The sequence below is a fragment of the Sander lucioperca genome, chromosome 6 (genome assembly GCF_008315115.2).
Source record: "Sander lucioperca isolate FBNREF2018 chromosome 6, SLUC_FBN_1.2, whole genome shotgun sequence".
In the NCBI taxonomy this organism is placed as follows: Eukaryota; Metazoa; Chordata; class Actinopteri; order Perciformes; family Percidae; genus Sander; species Sander lucioperca.
The window spans coordinates 35,814,242-35,830,144 of record NC_050178.1 but is presented as its reverse complement, the minus strand read 5'-3'; the positions used below and the strand labels follow the sequence as shown (position 1 = coordinate 35,830,144).

At 41.8% G+C, this 15,903-nt stretch overlaps 1 protein-coding gene across 2 annotated transcripts; it reads right to left on the bottom strand.

Annotated features, from left to right (window-relative positions):
* Positions 1-3,085: 3,085 nt before the first annotated feature.
* ube2r2 (ubiquitin-conjugating enzyme E2R 2) lies at positions 3,086-15,176 on the bottom strand. Of its 2 annotated transcripts, none has more exons than XM_031277460.2 (6): positions 14,564-15,173; positions 14,003-14,192; positions 11,355-11,441; positions 8,152-8,249; positions 3,975-4,109; positions 3,086-3,838 (listed from the first exon to the last, which is right to left on the bottom strand). In XM_031277460.2, the coding sequence occupies exons 2-6, from the start codon at positions 14,177-14,179 to the stop codon at positions 3,553-3,555; spliced, it is 783 nt and encodes a 260-aa protein (XP_031133320.1). In that variant the 5' UTR covers positions 14,180-14,192; positions 14,564-15,173; the 3' UTR covers positions 3,086-3,552. The 2 variants fall into 2 exon arrangements, with proteins under 2 accessions (XP_031133320.1, XP_031133328.1); XM_031277468.2 differs by having other exon boundaries at positions 3,553-3,838; positions 14,003-14,199; positions 14,564-15,176.
* Between the last annotated feature and the right edge of the window lie 727 nt (positions 15,177-15,903).

Genomic DNA, 15,903 nt, shown 5'->3' with positions numbered 1-15,903 from the left:
TTCGACATTTTGGGAAACCTGCTTATATTTGCTTTCTTACCTAGAGTTAGATGATAAGATTGATACCACTTCTCATGTGTTAGACTCATCTCAGCCACAAAGCAAATGAGCATATCTCCCAATATGTCAAACTAATCCTTTAACAGATACACATGACATTGGTACACATTATTACTAGGATTTATCTTATTCTCTGTATGGTGATGGGTGGGCAAAAAATGGGGAACAAATCAAGAAAACTTCAGAATCTCAGACAATATTCCCCTTCCTGTTGTGCCTTGATATCAAATCCTTTAAAGACCCCCTTCCTCAACAGAATCCAGTCTCTGGGAGCTAGCAGGAAATGTTTCACTCCTTTGGCTTCACATTAAAATCCAAAAGGTATCTCTTTAAGAGTTTATTCAAACAGCGTTAAATCCACCACATGCATCCATAGCTCCATAGTCTTTAAAATGAACGGTTGTGGGGCTGTACTTGGTTTCCTTGGCATAAAATCCATCCATTTGAATCAAAGGTTTGCGCAGTGCTCTGTTGTGTTAAAAAAAAGGGCAACAGATTATAACCACAACGATAAAAACACAATGTGTGGCTTAATTGATGTTGTTCAGTGTGTCCAAAAGTTCAACGCTCAGATTTCTTCTTATTTTTTTTTTTAAATCAGTCAAATCCTCAGCCAGTTCAGGCCTCACCAAAACAGCATTAGAACACTGTGCAAACACACAATGTTTTCTCAACTGGACAAAGGTCATTTGGGCAAACGTACTGGTGTGACAGAAGTCTGCACCTGTTCCACAGAGACAGGAACAAGAAAACCCTGACATTGTAGTCAAAAGATGAAGAGTAAATGTAAATATCCACACACAAACACACAGATAACAAGCAATCAAGTGTCAAAGTCATTCAAATGCGTAGCTAAGCTGCATGTTGATTTTGTCTCTGTCGATAAACAGTCTGGATGTGGTGTAGCACGATAACAACGTCCACATTTTCACTAAATCGCATTTAAGCTTAAATCAAGTTACGGCGCAAAAACGTAACATTTTCACATCTATCAACATAATGTGAGCATTGTCTTGAGGAGAAAGTCCCTACGGGTGCATTTTGATTTTTAAAATTGGACTCCAGCCTACCAAGAAGAAAACAACTTAATCAGGACCAACAGCAACACTCACACGCTGGCGGTGGGTTTGGAGACTTTCAGTTCACTCTCTGACCTCTAGAACCACCCAGTGATGCAGAAAGTAAGAAAAGGAGGCGGGGGTGAGGATCAGTTTGTGTGTGAAGTTTCTCTTTGACTGTTTTTTTCTCTCTCAGTGAAAGTCTATCGAGGCCCTGAGGTTTAAGAGGCAGAGAGAGGTGTAGGAGTCGACGTGAGAAAAAGTTTGAACCTTGTCCACCCCCTAACCAAATGGCGTTGCTTTGAGGGATCATGAGGGAGCGGCTGTGATGGACACTACTGTGGGTCCAAGAGGGTGGAGCCACAGTCTGTGTTTGCAAGTTAAAGTTAACTGATCAGTCGAACAGACAGGCGTGAGAGGGACAGAGATATTCTGCCACGGGGCACACTGATGGACAGTGACAGGAGAAGCTGGCCAGCTCATCGGCTGGTTAATGAGCCAAACAGCATGTGTCCATCAGCCAGACTGTCTGAGCCCTCCCAGAAAATACAAATGACAAGTCAGGGAGGACAGAATGTCTAAACAGAACTAAACAAAAAAAAAAGTACATTAAAAACAGCAACACGTAAAGACACATTGGATAGAGACAATCTTTTAACACAAAACCGGACAATGTGACATGGACTAGCCTGACGAAGAGCCGGCCAGCTACAGTGGGGTTCAAGAGACCACCACAAGGACAGTTTGTTTTCATCATTTATCAAAAACTAAGACAATTTGTTTACTTTGCAGAAGGTTATTTAGAACTGATATGTGATATTTATCTTTGGGAAATGCTTGTAAGTAATTAAAATACTGGCATATGTGAGAGGAAGATTCAAAAATGTTTGTCTCACCATGTATGCAAGTGTTACACATGTATCCTACACAATGTTAATTATTATGGTCTTTTAATAACTAATGACCCGTTACTACTGTTTATGCCTAATCATGATAAAAAGGCTGGAAAGATTTTCACAACATTGAGTTATTCTCATCCTAGTCTGGTTTACCGGATGTCCACTGTGCGTATAAAGCCTGACGCACCGGATATCAGGCTCATCCTCTTCCACTATCTATTTTGCAAGGGCATATTCGCTGCATCTGGGGCTTAGCGCTACCCAAGAAGATTGTGATTGGTTTAAAGAAATACAGACAAGCCAGAGTGTTTTTTCCCTATCCCAGAACGTTAACTTGCAGCCAGACCATACTCCAGCGCTGACACAGCACTGTGGACAGTCTGGCAATCCACAATGCGGGACTACTCTCATCCAAACAAGGACAAGACAGAACTAGAGATGGCACTGTGGTTTAAAATGATCATCTTTATGGATTTGCATCCAAGATACAAAGCCAACGCAACAAAGAAAGTCCTACTCAAGCTGACAAAACTACAGTCAAAAGACCAACAAACTGTAGCAGTTACCAAACCACTTCTTTAATGGCAAAACAAGTCTAATGGTTTAGCATGGATTGAACGATACTGAAATTTCACTGTTGATGACTAAAATTCTACTTTATGGTTGCAACCAAACAACTAACAGTACATACGTGAGGATTTGGTTGCATAAAAGAGTGATGGATCACGTGTGGGGATGTTTTGCTTCATCTGGAGTCAGTAACTTGCACATGATTAATCACACCGTAGAGTAATACCGCTCTATTCCGCAGAGGCATGCCGTCATTGTCATTTCTGCATTCTCAACAGCAACATTTATATAAAAAAAAAAAAAAAAGGAAAAAGGGCTCCTGTATAGCTCAGTTGGTAGAGCGGGCGCCCATATATAGAGGTTTACTCCTCAACGGTCCCGGGTTCGACTCCGACTTCCTCCCTCTCTCTCCCCTTTCATGTCTTCAGCTGTCCTGTCAAAATAAAGGCCGAAAATGCCCAAAAAAAATAATCTTATCAAAAAAAAAAAGAAAAGAAAAGGAAAAAAAAAAGGGAAATATAACGTAACGTCAAAAACACTTGGTGGTGCTCTCAAACAGTGCTGGAATCATTTCAATTCTCAAACTCTGCGAAACATCTGATGCCAGACAGAGTGCAAGCTGTAATTAAGGCAAATGGTGAAAACACCAAATTCTGACTTTCAGTGAAAACAGTACCAACAAACCTTTTCTGAAAAACTATGTAATAGCATTTGACTACAACTATTATTGTGACCAATCATTGTATTAGTTTAATAAATGATGAAACGTATATTTTGGCAGTTGACTGTTGACCCCACTGTATGTGCAAACGCACATACACACACACACACACACACACACACACACACACAGAGACACACACAGACACACACACACATACACACACACAGAAAATTGGAACGTAACACATAAAAGAAGGAGGGTGGTTGGGGGAGTTGGCAGGGAGGAGTTATCATCCAGATCATCATGAGTCTTCGTTGCCAGAGTCGTCTTGGTTGTCGTAACGTCTGGTGGACGTCCCGCCGTCCTCCGTGGGGCTGATCCCCCCGGCTTCACCTACAGACTCCATATCGCTCTCGTCTTCCTCCTCGTCCTCCTCTTCCATGTCGTCGTCGTACAGGTCGTCATACAGAAGGTCTGAACTGCTGTCCTGGGAGGGAACCCTGGTCTGGACGCAGTACTCGGCCAACGTGGTCGGCACCTTGACTCCATCGCGCTCAGCCTCTGCTGCAGTTGACATCACCTGCTTCCTGTGGCCCAGATAGGAATTACATTTTTTTAAAGTCAGTGTTAGAGTCAACGTTATTCCTACTTGGACTGACCGGATGATTCTCTGTAAGCATATTATACATTTGTCTGGATTAAATATTCAATACTGTGAATTACCTGATAATCTCTGCATACTCCTTGTCCTTGCCTTTGCTGTCCCTCCATTTGCGAAACATGACAGATGCATCCACATTAGCCGGGGAGAAGGTGTTGGGTTCATTGAGCAGAGAGATCACACTAAGCAGGATAGTCCTGATCAGGACAGAACCGCACACAAACAAACACACACACACACAGACAGAAAATGAGGACACTCCAATATCAGATCCTGTCAGTATATGAAAGAAAAGCTCTACACGGGCCTTTTGAAATTGTAGTTAGTTAGCTTCATCTTAAGCGTCTTTTACATTAACCGCAGCCCGCATGGCGCATCCAAATGTGACGTCATGAGATCGCCGTGACCATTTATACCCGCGCTGGTGGTCGGGACACTAGTTGCAGTCTTCTCCTGAACAGCGGTGGCGCTAATGAGCAAAGGCTACCGACGTTGCTCTTTCTACGGACTAGAAGAAGAAGAAAAAGGTAAACAACAGCAGCACTGGCAGCAGCATTGCCGTCAATGCTTCGATTTGATTGGATGACCTACTTCGTCGGGTCAAGCCTTTCATTCACCATAAAAGAACTCATCTTAACCCAGTACGTTTACAAGAGAGACTAGCAGCAAAGAATTTCTAATAAGGGAAGAAGTTCCACTCTCTCGTTACTTCCGGCTTCTGAACTAGTTGCGGTTCCACCAGAGTTCCATATAGGGGGCGCTCACAGGCCAGTGCAGAATGAATGGGACTCTATGGAGCTATACCCCTCAAAATCCACTTTTCTCAGGATATAATTTTTTGTCTAGTAATTTGAATGTTGCATTTGAAAGGGGAGGCTAAGAAAATACACACTGCTGGGTGTTAGATTTTTTTAAAGTGGCTTTTTTGTTCTAAAAAGCCTTTTAAAATGTCAATGACGTCATACACATATACGGCCAGAGATACTGCTTTACGGCAAGCTCTGAGTCACTTCCTTTTTTCTCTCGAGGCATCGACAACACAGCTGACAGGTTAGACTCTCCCTGTCAATACACGTGCTAGAAAGAGGTCTGCTAATGTTTTAAAGACCACGCCGAAATATTCAATCTGGCATTCTGGTTCTGCTTCGGATGCCGTCAAGTGGGATCTCCGATCGTAATCAGTCCTTCACTGACCAATCAGCATTCATTAGCAGAATGCTAGCGTGTTATGGGCAACAACGACTCAACCTGTAACAAATCGAAAGGGCATAAGTACTCGTTCATTCAACTTTCGACCTATAATCCATGATGAACTTGCAAAAACTACAATCAAATCTGAGATTTCTCATCGACAATCAGGCGAAAGAGACAAATTTAGCCGTCTAGCTCCATAGAGTCCCATTAATTTTGCACTGGACCGTGATCACCCCCAGTGGAACTCTGGTGGAACTGCAACCAAAGTAGGTACAATGGGGCTTAATAGGGAGTGGAACGGCTTTCCGTAGACGGGCTTTGCTAGCAGTCACTGTGAGAGCCCTGGCATCCGGTTGGCTGCGAACCCGTTCGGCCTCCCGTTTCCGCTTTGTTATGCGCCGCTGAAAAAAAAAAAAGAGCCGTGCGCGACAGCTGGGCGCACGCTATAAATCGGACACGCCGGCAGGATATGACATCATTTTGACGTCACGATGCCGCGCGCCACCTTGGATGCGTCCAGTATAATTCACCTTTAAGTCTATATCCACGACGTTCCACTTCCGGGATTGTTCAGCTGCCGCCGGATGTCTTTCATTTCGGCCGGATGTCAGTTACCTTCCACTTTCTTTGTGTTGGCATTTTAAACTCCGGTGGATTTATGAGGACTATGGTTAACTGCTCCTCAGATCTTTGCAGGGTAAATCCAGACAGCTAGCTAGACTATCTGTCCAATCTGAGTTTTCTGTTGCACGACTAAAACAACCTTTGAACGTTCCACCAAAACGAGTTCCTTCCCAAGGCTTTTTTGCAGAGGCACCGTGGCTCTGTCCGGCGCCTAGCACCGGCCATGACGATTTTTTTTGTGTGGCATTTTAGGCCTTTATTCGATAGGACAGCTTAGTCATGAAAGGGGAGAGAGAGGGGAATGACATGCAGCAAAGGGCCGCTGGGCGAGGACCGAGCCTCTGTACATGGGCGCATCTCTACCAGGTGACCTACCCAGGCGCTCCGCCCATGACGATTGTCATTGGTTTAAAGAAATGCTAATAAACCAGAGCACGTTTTTCTCCCATCCCGGAATGCTGTGTGGACTAGCCAGACCCTCCTCTGCAGCGCTGTGAAGGAAGGTCTGGCAACGAGAGACTAGCTTCATCTATACCCAGACCGTACCTCTTTCCCTTTGCAGCTCAATTACATACTGCACCCAATCTGCTTCGGTTTTCAAATACAGACTCAGCACTTTACCTCTACTCCTCGACAAAATGAGTCTTGCTGACTGAGTTACTCTGCAGCAGTGTCTCATTCTTTAAGATGTTACACTGAACAAAGGAATGCTAAAAGTGAACTGTTAATGTACACCATTCTGGATTTATGCTGTATTTCAGTTTTTCTGTAGATGAGCTCCACCCCCAACGTTCTTTCTTTTTACCATTTTCAATAGCAGACAGGATAGACACAGGAAACGAGGAGAGAGAGAGAGGTATGACATGCAACATAGGTATCTGGCCAGAATTGCAATTATGTGCTATGTGCATTAACCATTTGGCTATCAGGACGGCCCTTACCCTCAGCTTTCTTATCCTATATTCTATATTCGAGAATCCCAGTTTAATAGGAGGTCCAGTGTAGGGATCAACCGATACTGGTTTTTCAAGGCCGATCAAGGTACTGATTATTAATAGTTACTGAAACTGATAACCGATATTTGGAAACAATATGCATTTACAGTGAAACTGAAAATCTTTAAGTCACAACTAAGATTTTGGAATTTTACAAACACCAACACAAAACTTTCAACATAATACAGAGGCACAAAGCCAAAGTAGCGCACTTTTAATAATTAACTTTATCGGTAATTAGGCAAATAAAACACCGATATAGATAATCCGCAAACTGCAAACTAGTACAGTGCGCCATTGCTGTGCACAATCTTTTAAATTAAGTCTATTAAAGGACAATTCCGGCGCAAAACGAACCTAGGGGTTATTAACAGATGTGTACCCACTCTGTCGCTCTCTGGGACATGTTTTCATGCTAATCGAATGAGTTTGTAGCTTGAAAGACGCTAGTAAAAACAAATCGCTATTTATACCACTAAAAGGCTCAAAATATCACCAAACTTCAACGGTAGCATAATGAGGGTCCAAAAATGTTAACCGAAGCATTGAGAACTTCATAAGTGTACAGACAGTTTACTGAACAGAGAGCTGCGGGAGAGAGAGAGAGCTATGCCGCAACAGAGCCTGGTGGTGTACCTGCGGACATTGTAAAGCTATGGCCGCCGAACAGGAGTGTCTGTGTTGCACAGAGTGGGACCTGTTGCGTCGCGATGCCAAAGAGACGCAGTGTTTTGTACAGTCTGAAGATTTCCCCTCTCTGATAAACAGGGCTGTACTTGAAACTTTTCGACGACCCAGACCGGAGGGACCAGATGGACAGTTATCCACTGAGTAAGTACACTAGACAAGTTATGCAGAGTGTGATTATTTCAGATATATTGAGCAAATTGCTTTTGATTTTAGTTTGCATCGCCAGCTGTAAGTCATGACTGATTTTCAAGACGGCGGCGGCATGTAAACATGAACGCGAGTGTCTTTATAATCTATCTTTTCAATAAACTGTCTGTACACTTACAAAGTTCTCAATGCTTCGGTTAACATTTAGGGACCCTCATTATGCTACCGTTGAAGTTTGGTGATATTTTGATATTTTAGTGGTATAAATAGCGATTTGTTTTTATGTTCCCTGTGCCCCGAATACTAGCGTTGTAAGCTAATCAGCGGTCCTCGCTAGCGTCTTTCAAGCTACAAACTCATTCGATTAGCATGAAAACATGTCCCAGAGAGCGACAGAGTGGGTACACATCTGTTAATAACCCCTAGGTTCGTTTTGCGCCGGAATTGTCCTTTAAATTTATAAACCACTGCACAAACGAATATCCACATTGTATTAAAAATAACAGAAACGTTATAAAAAGACCACATGTCTGTGTAGTAGAATGGAATAAAGTGCATACAGAAGCAGAGGTTGTGTGGCAGAGATTACCTGACGTTCTGGGTGGGGTTCCACCGTTCAGAGGGCAGCTCCCCGCTCTGAGGGTCATCGACAGGAGGGTGCAGGATGGAGATGCACACATCTCCGTTCTGGAAAGAGAACAAAATGCACTGTATAACTAGGGATGCACCGATCCAACTTTCACAGTCCCGATACCGATGCCTGGGCTTTGTGTATCTGTCGAGACCCGATACCGATCCGATACCATTGTTGAATTAATAACACACTGTATACCTTCCACCTAATACCTTCCTTCCACCATGTGGAAGAGACTAAAGGCACCAGACTTTCCTAACTAAACATTACTTTCCTAACTAAGACAAAATAACACAGATGTAATGTATTGAATTCTTATTTTTTGTTATTTAAAAAACTGTGCATTCAAATCGAAAATAGAATGTAATCAAACTTCTTAAAATAAATTTAAATAAATAAAATGTAGCAGTAGAAACAAAATAGTGTATTGGTCAAACATACAATAGTAATCAAACAGTTATCAAACATTTTTTTTTTTGGATGTGCTTGATTAAATTGGTAGTATTGTACGTTGCAGTACTACCACCACCCCTCAAAACATTTACTTTACAGACATTGCAAACAGCCAACGAACTAGTTGGCATGGCAAGTGTGAAATATCTCCACACAGCCGACTCTTTGACTTGCTCCATGTTGCTTAATGTTTAACTCAACTCTTCCAGCATGCGACACACGTACTGCTGACGAATGACGTAGGATGTGCTGCGACGGAGGAAAAAATAAAAATAAAAAATAAATAAAAACGGGGTCGGCCCGTGGATCTGTTAATTTTTCCGATCCCCGATCCAGCTATTTTGTCAATACCGGGGCCGATATCTAGAGATGCACCGATAGACCAGCCTTCAATTAACTGACAACATAAGTTATACGAGTTACAGTTCTCAAGGACGCACACACGGACGCGACCACACAGTCACGCGTACCCGCTCGCGGTGTGAAGCGTGTGTCCGCGCTATTCTTACACATGTAGGGAACCTCGTGAATTAACCTGCAACACCTGCAAGGAAAAAGTAGGGCGTGGAGGGACGACACCAAAAACCACATTTTTTTAGTTGGACATTGGATGTGAAAAGAAGGAAATGGTTCTAACATTGCACTTTAGATGTGTGTGAATTCCCCACACCAGGAGTAATTTATATACAGTGAGGAAAATAAATATTTGAACACCCTGCTATTTTGCAAGTTCTCCCACTTAGAAATCATGGAGGGGTCTGAAATTGTCATCGTAGGTGCATGTCCACTGTGAGAGACATAATCTAAAAACAAAATTCCAGAAATCACAATATATGATTTTTTAACTATTTATTTGTATGATACAGCTGCAAATAAGTATTTGAACACCTGTCTATCAGCTAGAATTCTGACCCTCAAAGACCTGTTAGTCTGCCTTTAAAATGTCCACCTCCACTCCATTTATTATCCTAAATTAGATGCACCTGTTTGAGGTCGTTAGCTGCATAAAGACACCTGTCCACCCCATACAATCAGTAAGAATCCAACTACTAACATGGCCAAGACCAAAGAGCTGTCCAAAGACACTAGAGACAAAATTGTACACCTCCACAAGGCTGGAAAGGGCTACGGGGAAATTGCCAAGCAGCTTGCTGAAAAAAGGTCCACTGTTGGAGCAATCATTAAAAAATGGAAGAAGCTAAACATGACTGTCAATCTGCCTCGGACTGGGGCTCCATGCAAGATCTCACCTCGTGGGGTCTCAATGATCCTAAGAAAGGTGAGAAATCAGCCCAGAACTACACGGGAGGAGCTGGTCAATGACCTGAAAAGAGCTGGGACCACCGTTTCCAAGGTTACTGTTGGTAATACACTAAGACGTCATGGTTTGAAATCATGCATGGCACGGAAGGTTCCCCTGCTTAAACCAGCACATGTCAAGGCCCGTCTTAAGTTTGCCAATGACCATTTGGATGATCCAGAGGAGTCATGGGAGAAAGTCATGTGGTCAGATGAGACCAAAATAGAACTTTTTGGTCATAATTCCACTAACCGTGTTTGGAGGAAGAAGAATGATGAGTACCATCCCAAGAACACCATCCCTACTGTGAAGCATGGGGGTGGTAGCATCATGCTTTGGGGGTGTTTTTCTGCACATGGGACAGGGCGACTGCACTGTATTAAGGAGAGAATGACTGGGGCCATGTATTGCGAGATTTTGGGGAACAACCTCCTTCCCTCAGTTAGAGCACTGAAGATGGGTCGAGGCTGGGTCTTCCAACATGACAATGATCCGAAGCACACAGCCAGGATAACCAAGGAGTGGCTCTGTAAGAAGCATATCAAGGTTCTGGCGTGGCCTAGCCAGTCTCCAGACCTAAACCCAATAGAGAATCTTTGGAGGGAGCTCAAACTCCGTGTTTCTCAGCGACAGCCCAGAAACCTGACTGATCTAGAGAAGATCTGTGTGGAGGAGTGGGCCAAAATCCCTCCTGCAGTGTGTGCAAACCTGGTGAAAAACTACAGGAAACATTTGACCTCTGTAATTGCAAACAAAGGCTACTGTACCAAATATTAACATTGATTTTCTCAGGTGTTAAAATACTTATTTGCAGCTGTATCATACAAATAAATAGTTAAAAAATCATACATTGTGATTTCTGGATTTTTTTTTTTTTTTTTTTTTTTTTTACATTATGTCTCTCACAGTGGACATGCACCTACGATGACAATTTCAGACCCCTCCATGATTTCTAAGTGGGAGAACTTGCAAAATAGCAGGGTGTTCAAATACTTATTCACTGTAGTTCTATTTTATAGTGATCTATTATCTGTTCAAAAAATGTTCTATGTTCTGTGCAAAATGTTCTATTAAAAAAAAGATAGAAAATAAATATTTGTGTGTGCTGTAAAGTGGTTAGAAAAAATGAAATCGGAATCGGCTAAAATCGGTATCACCTGGCCTAACTCAATGAAAATCGGAATCGGCCTAGAACGTTGTAATCGGGGCATCTCTACCGATATCCGATCTTAATATCGTATCGTGCACCCCTATGATTAACATCTGTCATGAAGACATAAAGGTGTTTACATTTAGACTCTAAATGTTTCTATTTCATATTAAACTATATAAATGCCATAGTGGCATGATAATGGCTACAACAACTGTGTGAAAACATTTAAAATGACAAACACAAAATGTTTACCTCGTAGATGTTGGGGTGCCACATCTTTGTGAGAAAGCGGAAGGTTGGTGGGGAGTAAGGGTAGTCAACTGGGAACTTGATGTGAGCCTGGAGAACAGAGGTTGACAGTCAACACGTTTTATAGACAGCCAAGCTTGACTTCTGTTATGCTAAGTTTAAGTCCTTTGAGCCTGTAGGTCTCAGCTTGAGCATGAAGACAGCCCAGGCAGTGTGGCACATTGATACGTGGAACGTGAAGAAAAAAAAAAAGTGCTTTATATATACCAATAAACAAAGTACATATCGTCACCTTCCTAAAACAATGGCCTATGTCATTTTTTGACAAAAAATATTTTTTTTCCTAAATCATCTCCTCATGGTGCTGGCCACCTCTGGTAAAATTGCCTACATCCTCAGTTGAACAGGTCTTGTGATTCCACACCTTTACTATAATGGCCTAAGTGAAGCATGTGACTTAGGCCATTTAGTTTTTTGTGTTTTCTGAAAAACCTGAAAAAATGACGATATTCATTTGTAATCTTTGCAATACATCCTTTCTCTAGTGCAGGGTCTTCAAAGTTTTTTAAGCCAAGGACCCCTTAACTGAAAGAGAGATGGAGCAGGGACCCCCTACTAGAGATATTGTATAAAATTAAGTTGCATATTAAACTGGGCCTACAATTACGTGTGGGGCGGCCTAAAGCCTTTATACATACTTTTTTTGGCATAGAATACTAAGCTTTTAAAATAGCCTTATAATTGTTGGCATGGTTTCATAAATCATGTTTTAATTTTAAAACATACATGTGGCACAGTGAATCCTCAGCATATACTGTATCTGTAGATGGCTATCTTACCTTGGCTGTTGAAGATCCCTGCTCTAGTGGGACAAATTAAGTCATGCTTCCTTAAACAAAAATGAAGTGAAACAACATGAAACAGCAACAGTTGCCGTTGCAGGTGTTTGCAAGTTGTTACTGACTTAATTGTAAGATTCAGGAACCAGAAAATGTTTAGAAAAGCTGCTTTAATCTAGATCTTAACAATAAATTTGATATACTGGAGTGATATGACAAATTGGATTTTGTTGGCTGTTCAAGTCTAACTGTAATGTTGCAATAAAAATAATTTATTTCTTGACTGACTTATCTAGCTTTACAAGTTGACAAGTAACAAGTGTTCAACCACAAAGTAGCTTCCTGTACCCATTTCATTTGAGATTAGTCACAACAGTGAGATATATCAGACACTCAGCCATGCCGACAATCATGCTATGACGCAGTTGTCATTCATGTCAATCATTTCAAATGATGAGCTTGGTATTAGGTGACACACCACTTGGTGCTTGTGGTTATGTGTTTTCTTTTCATAGTATTGTGCAATTATCTAGGTGAAAGGCGTGTAGGCTTGGGTGCGTGTGTGTAACACCACCCCAGCTCTCACTGAACTGCTGCTACTCAGATAGGACTATCATTACTCCACACTAGTCACCACACCAGTGCAGTCTTGGAACATTTAAAACACAGGTGTCATGACACGCATGTTTCGATATAGGGTTCGGCAGCAGCAGAAACAAAGTTATATAGTTAGACACTAGTCAAACTCTGTCACCAATATTTCATCAATTACACTGGCACCGAAGTATAAAAGTCAAGGCATTCCTTTCTGGAGAATACCAGACTCAACCAGTCAGCATTAGAATTTTATATATATATATATATAGGAAACTCTAACTCTGGCCCCTATTGCACATATTCTGTCCTGAAAGAGTGATCCATCCACTGTTGCTCTGTGGTCTCCTACTTTTTTTTTCTTTTTTTTTTTGCGTGTGTGGAGTTTTTCCTTATCTGACCGCAGGGTCTAAGGATAGGGGGTGTAATATATGTTGTACAGATTGTAAAAACACATGTGATTTAAGGTTATGTAAAAACATTGATTTGACAGTAGATAACACAAGGATGTCACTGTAAAGTCAAAGAATAACGCAATCGGCGATGGCAGCAACACCTGCTCTGTAATATTTTGGCATCCCTTGAAGATTACAGCATCATCTGCATTTTCTCAACATGAATGCAGGCTCTCGCTGTTTCACACTTTCTAGATGTTTCACTGAATAAGGATGATGACATGAAAGATTGGAAGAGGAGTCTCATCGTGCCCTTCTCTCTTACTCTTTCTCTGTGCTAAGGTGCCATTTATATCGGTCTCGGCTAAAAATAGGCATCTGAAGTACAACCATCATACAGCAAGGGGGAGAGGCCTGGACAAGGAGAATGGAGGGAGAGGGGAGAAAGACTAAAAATTAAAGAATTATAAATGGCTGCCTGAAAAGGCTTTAAACCTGAGGAGCCAGTAAATGTGTGTGCATTCATGAATTAGAGTTTTTAAAAAAGCAACAATCATTATAATAAAGCTTTACTTGGTGGACACCTTGGGTTTAAACAAAGTCACTGTCAGTGAACTAACTGGCTGTTTTTTCAAGTTGCAGCAATCTCTTATATATCCAATTTAGGAAGAAACCTTGCCCAGGAGCTCAGTTGCATTGTATACATATAAATCATCTGTTGCTGCTGGTTATAAATTAGCTTAATGAATGTGTCTCATTATCTAAACATGGTGCCGTGTTTTGACTAGCCCTGCCCTTAGGTTATCAGGAAGTTTTGTCCCACCTTAAAGTAGCCTCCCTCATACAGGGTGTTAGGGGGCCCGAATATGGCCACTTCCCAGTTGTAGAGGTCAGACTCCTCCACCAGAGTGATGCGGAAGCCCTCCACCGGCTGCTCCTGCAGAGACTTCAGCTCCATCATCAGGGCCTTCTGGGAACTAGGGGTTGCCTGGTGGGCCATGTTAATCCCACTTCTGACACCAGTGGCCCCAGATCAGAGGAAGGTAAGGGGGTATTGTAGAGTGGAGAGTAAAATGATTGGCTTAATGATACTGTCAGGATTCTACTTACATTTACAAGTTTTACATTTCGTGGCTACAGTTGAGTCTGCAGCAAACACCTACAATCTGTTAGCTTTGTTTGTATTGACAGTCTTTCTAGAACACGCTAGGACAAAAGAAACAGCAAACCTGAATAGATAACAGCCCTGCTTGTAAACTGACCGCCACATAAAGAATTCAAACACAAACAGGATATGTGGCCTGCCAAGCTAGCTTAGGTCAGTGATTTAGTTCGCAGGCCCTTTATGGGGAAAAAACAAAGTTAATAAATAAAAAGTGTTTACCTCTGTCTCCTTGCAGTGTAATATGTATTCGTTTCGTCACAGCTGAAAACTGGAAGGTAAACTTATTGGTTGTCCATGCTAGCCTGTCTTGACAAAGAGACAGTGACAGGAGCAATGGCTTTTCTGCTAAAGCCTATGGCTGGTCCTCGTGTTTTGTTTCCGAAATTCTTTGTGTGCCAGTGTTGACAGTTGACATGGAGCTAGTATCAGTGTAAGTCACGGTCTCCTGTGGATCATTCTTGGGTTTGAAAGAGGAAACTCGCTCTCCCTGACATCTCTCCGTGCCGCTGGTTCGGTTCGGACAGGCGCTCAGCTGGTCCCTGCTTGTTTATGTTTGTTTATCTGCTCTCTGGCAGTCTCAACTTCTCCACACGTCAGCTAAACCCCTACCGAGCAACTTCGTTCAAATGGAGCAGCTTTCCTGCTCTCTACCTTCGCCTCAGGCACAGTGACGGTGAAAAGGGCAGATCAATTCGAGCCTACGGTCGCGAAAAGGACAGTAAGTGAGAGGTTTATACTCGCGAAATACAGTGGATTTCATCGATTTTTTATTTTCCTCAGATCGGTGCTTCCGGCTACCATTGCGCGTGTCTACAAAACGTAAAGCACGTTTGGGTCTTAACGTGACGTGCGCGCACTCGATGCTAAGCCATTTTTTAAAGATAAAAAAAATAACAATTTACAAAATACATTTACAAATGTACATATTGCAATTTTAGATCTTTTAAAAGTTACAACAATAGCCATCTAAAATGACGTGTAGTAACTCACTTTTTTTACATTTCCATTAGCATCACTTTGATCAAAAAAATGGCAACAGCCATAAAGTTTGCTTTTTATCTTCCTTCTCACTTACGTTAGTCTTTCTTTTTTCGTAAAATAAACAATAAACATATCTGCTGCTTGACTTTAGGACTGGGTCTATGATTTCTTTAGAGATGGCATATTGCATATCATTGTTATAATGCCTTTGGTGTCCTTCACTGCTATCATTTTGAAATAAATAAAGGTATACAATATTTTGATAGTTTGACAGTTTCATTTCTGAAAAATACTTAACTACGTAAGTGGTGCATGGTGTTTTAAATCTGGCCACCATTACTTCATTTCAGAAATGAAGGAGATAATGATGTCTTGTCAGTCTGGCTACATTAACAGCTAATTTAGGTTCAGAATTGGGATTAGAATTTACTTTACTTAGTCTTATAATCAGAAATCGTGGCTCCAGGACTTGGCCAGGCGATTAGTGGCCTTTACAAAAACAATACAGCCACCGAAATTTACATTATTCTCTTTGTAAAGTAGTAGCAGGACAGTATATCACATTCCCCAAGAAAACA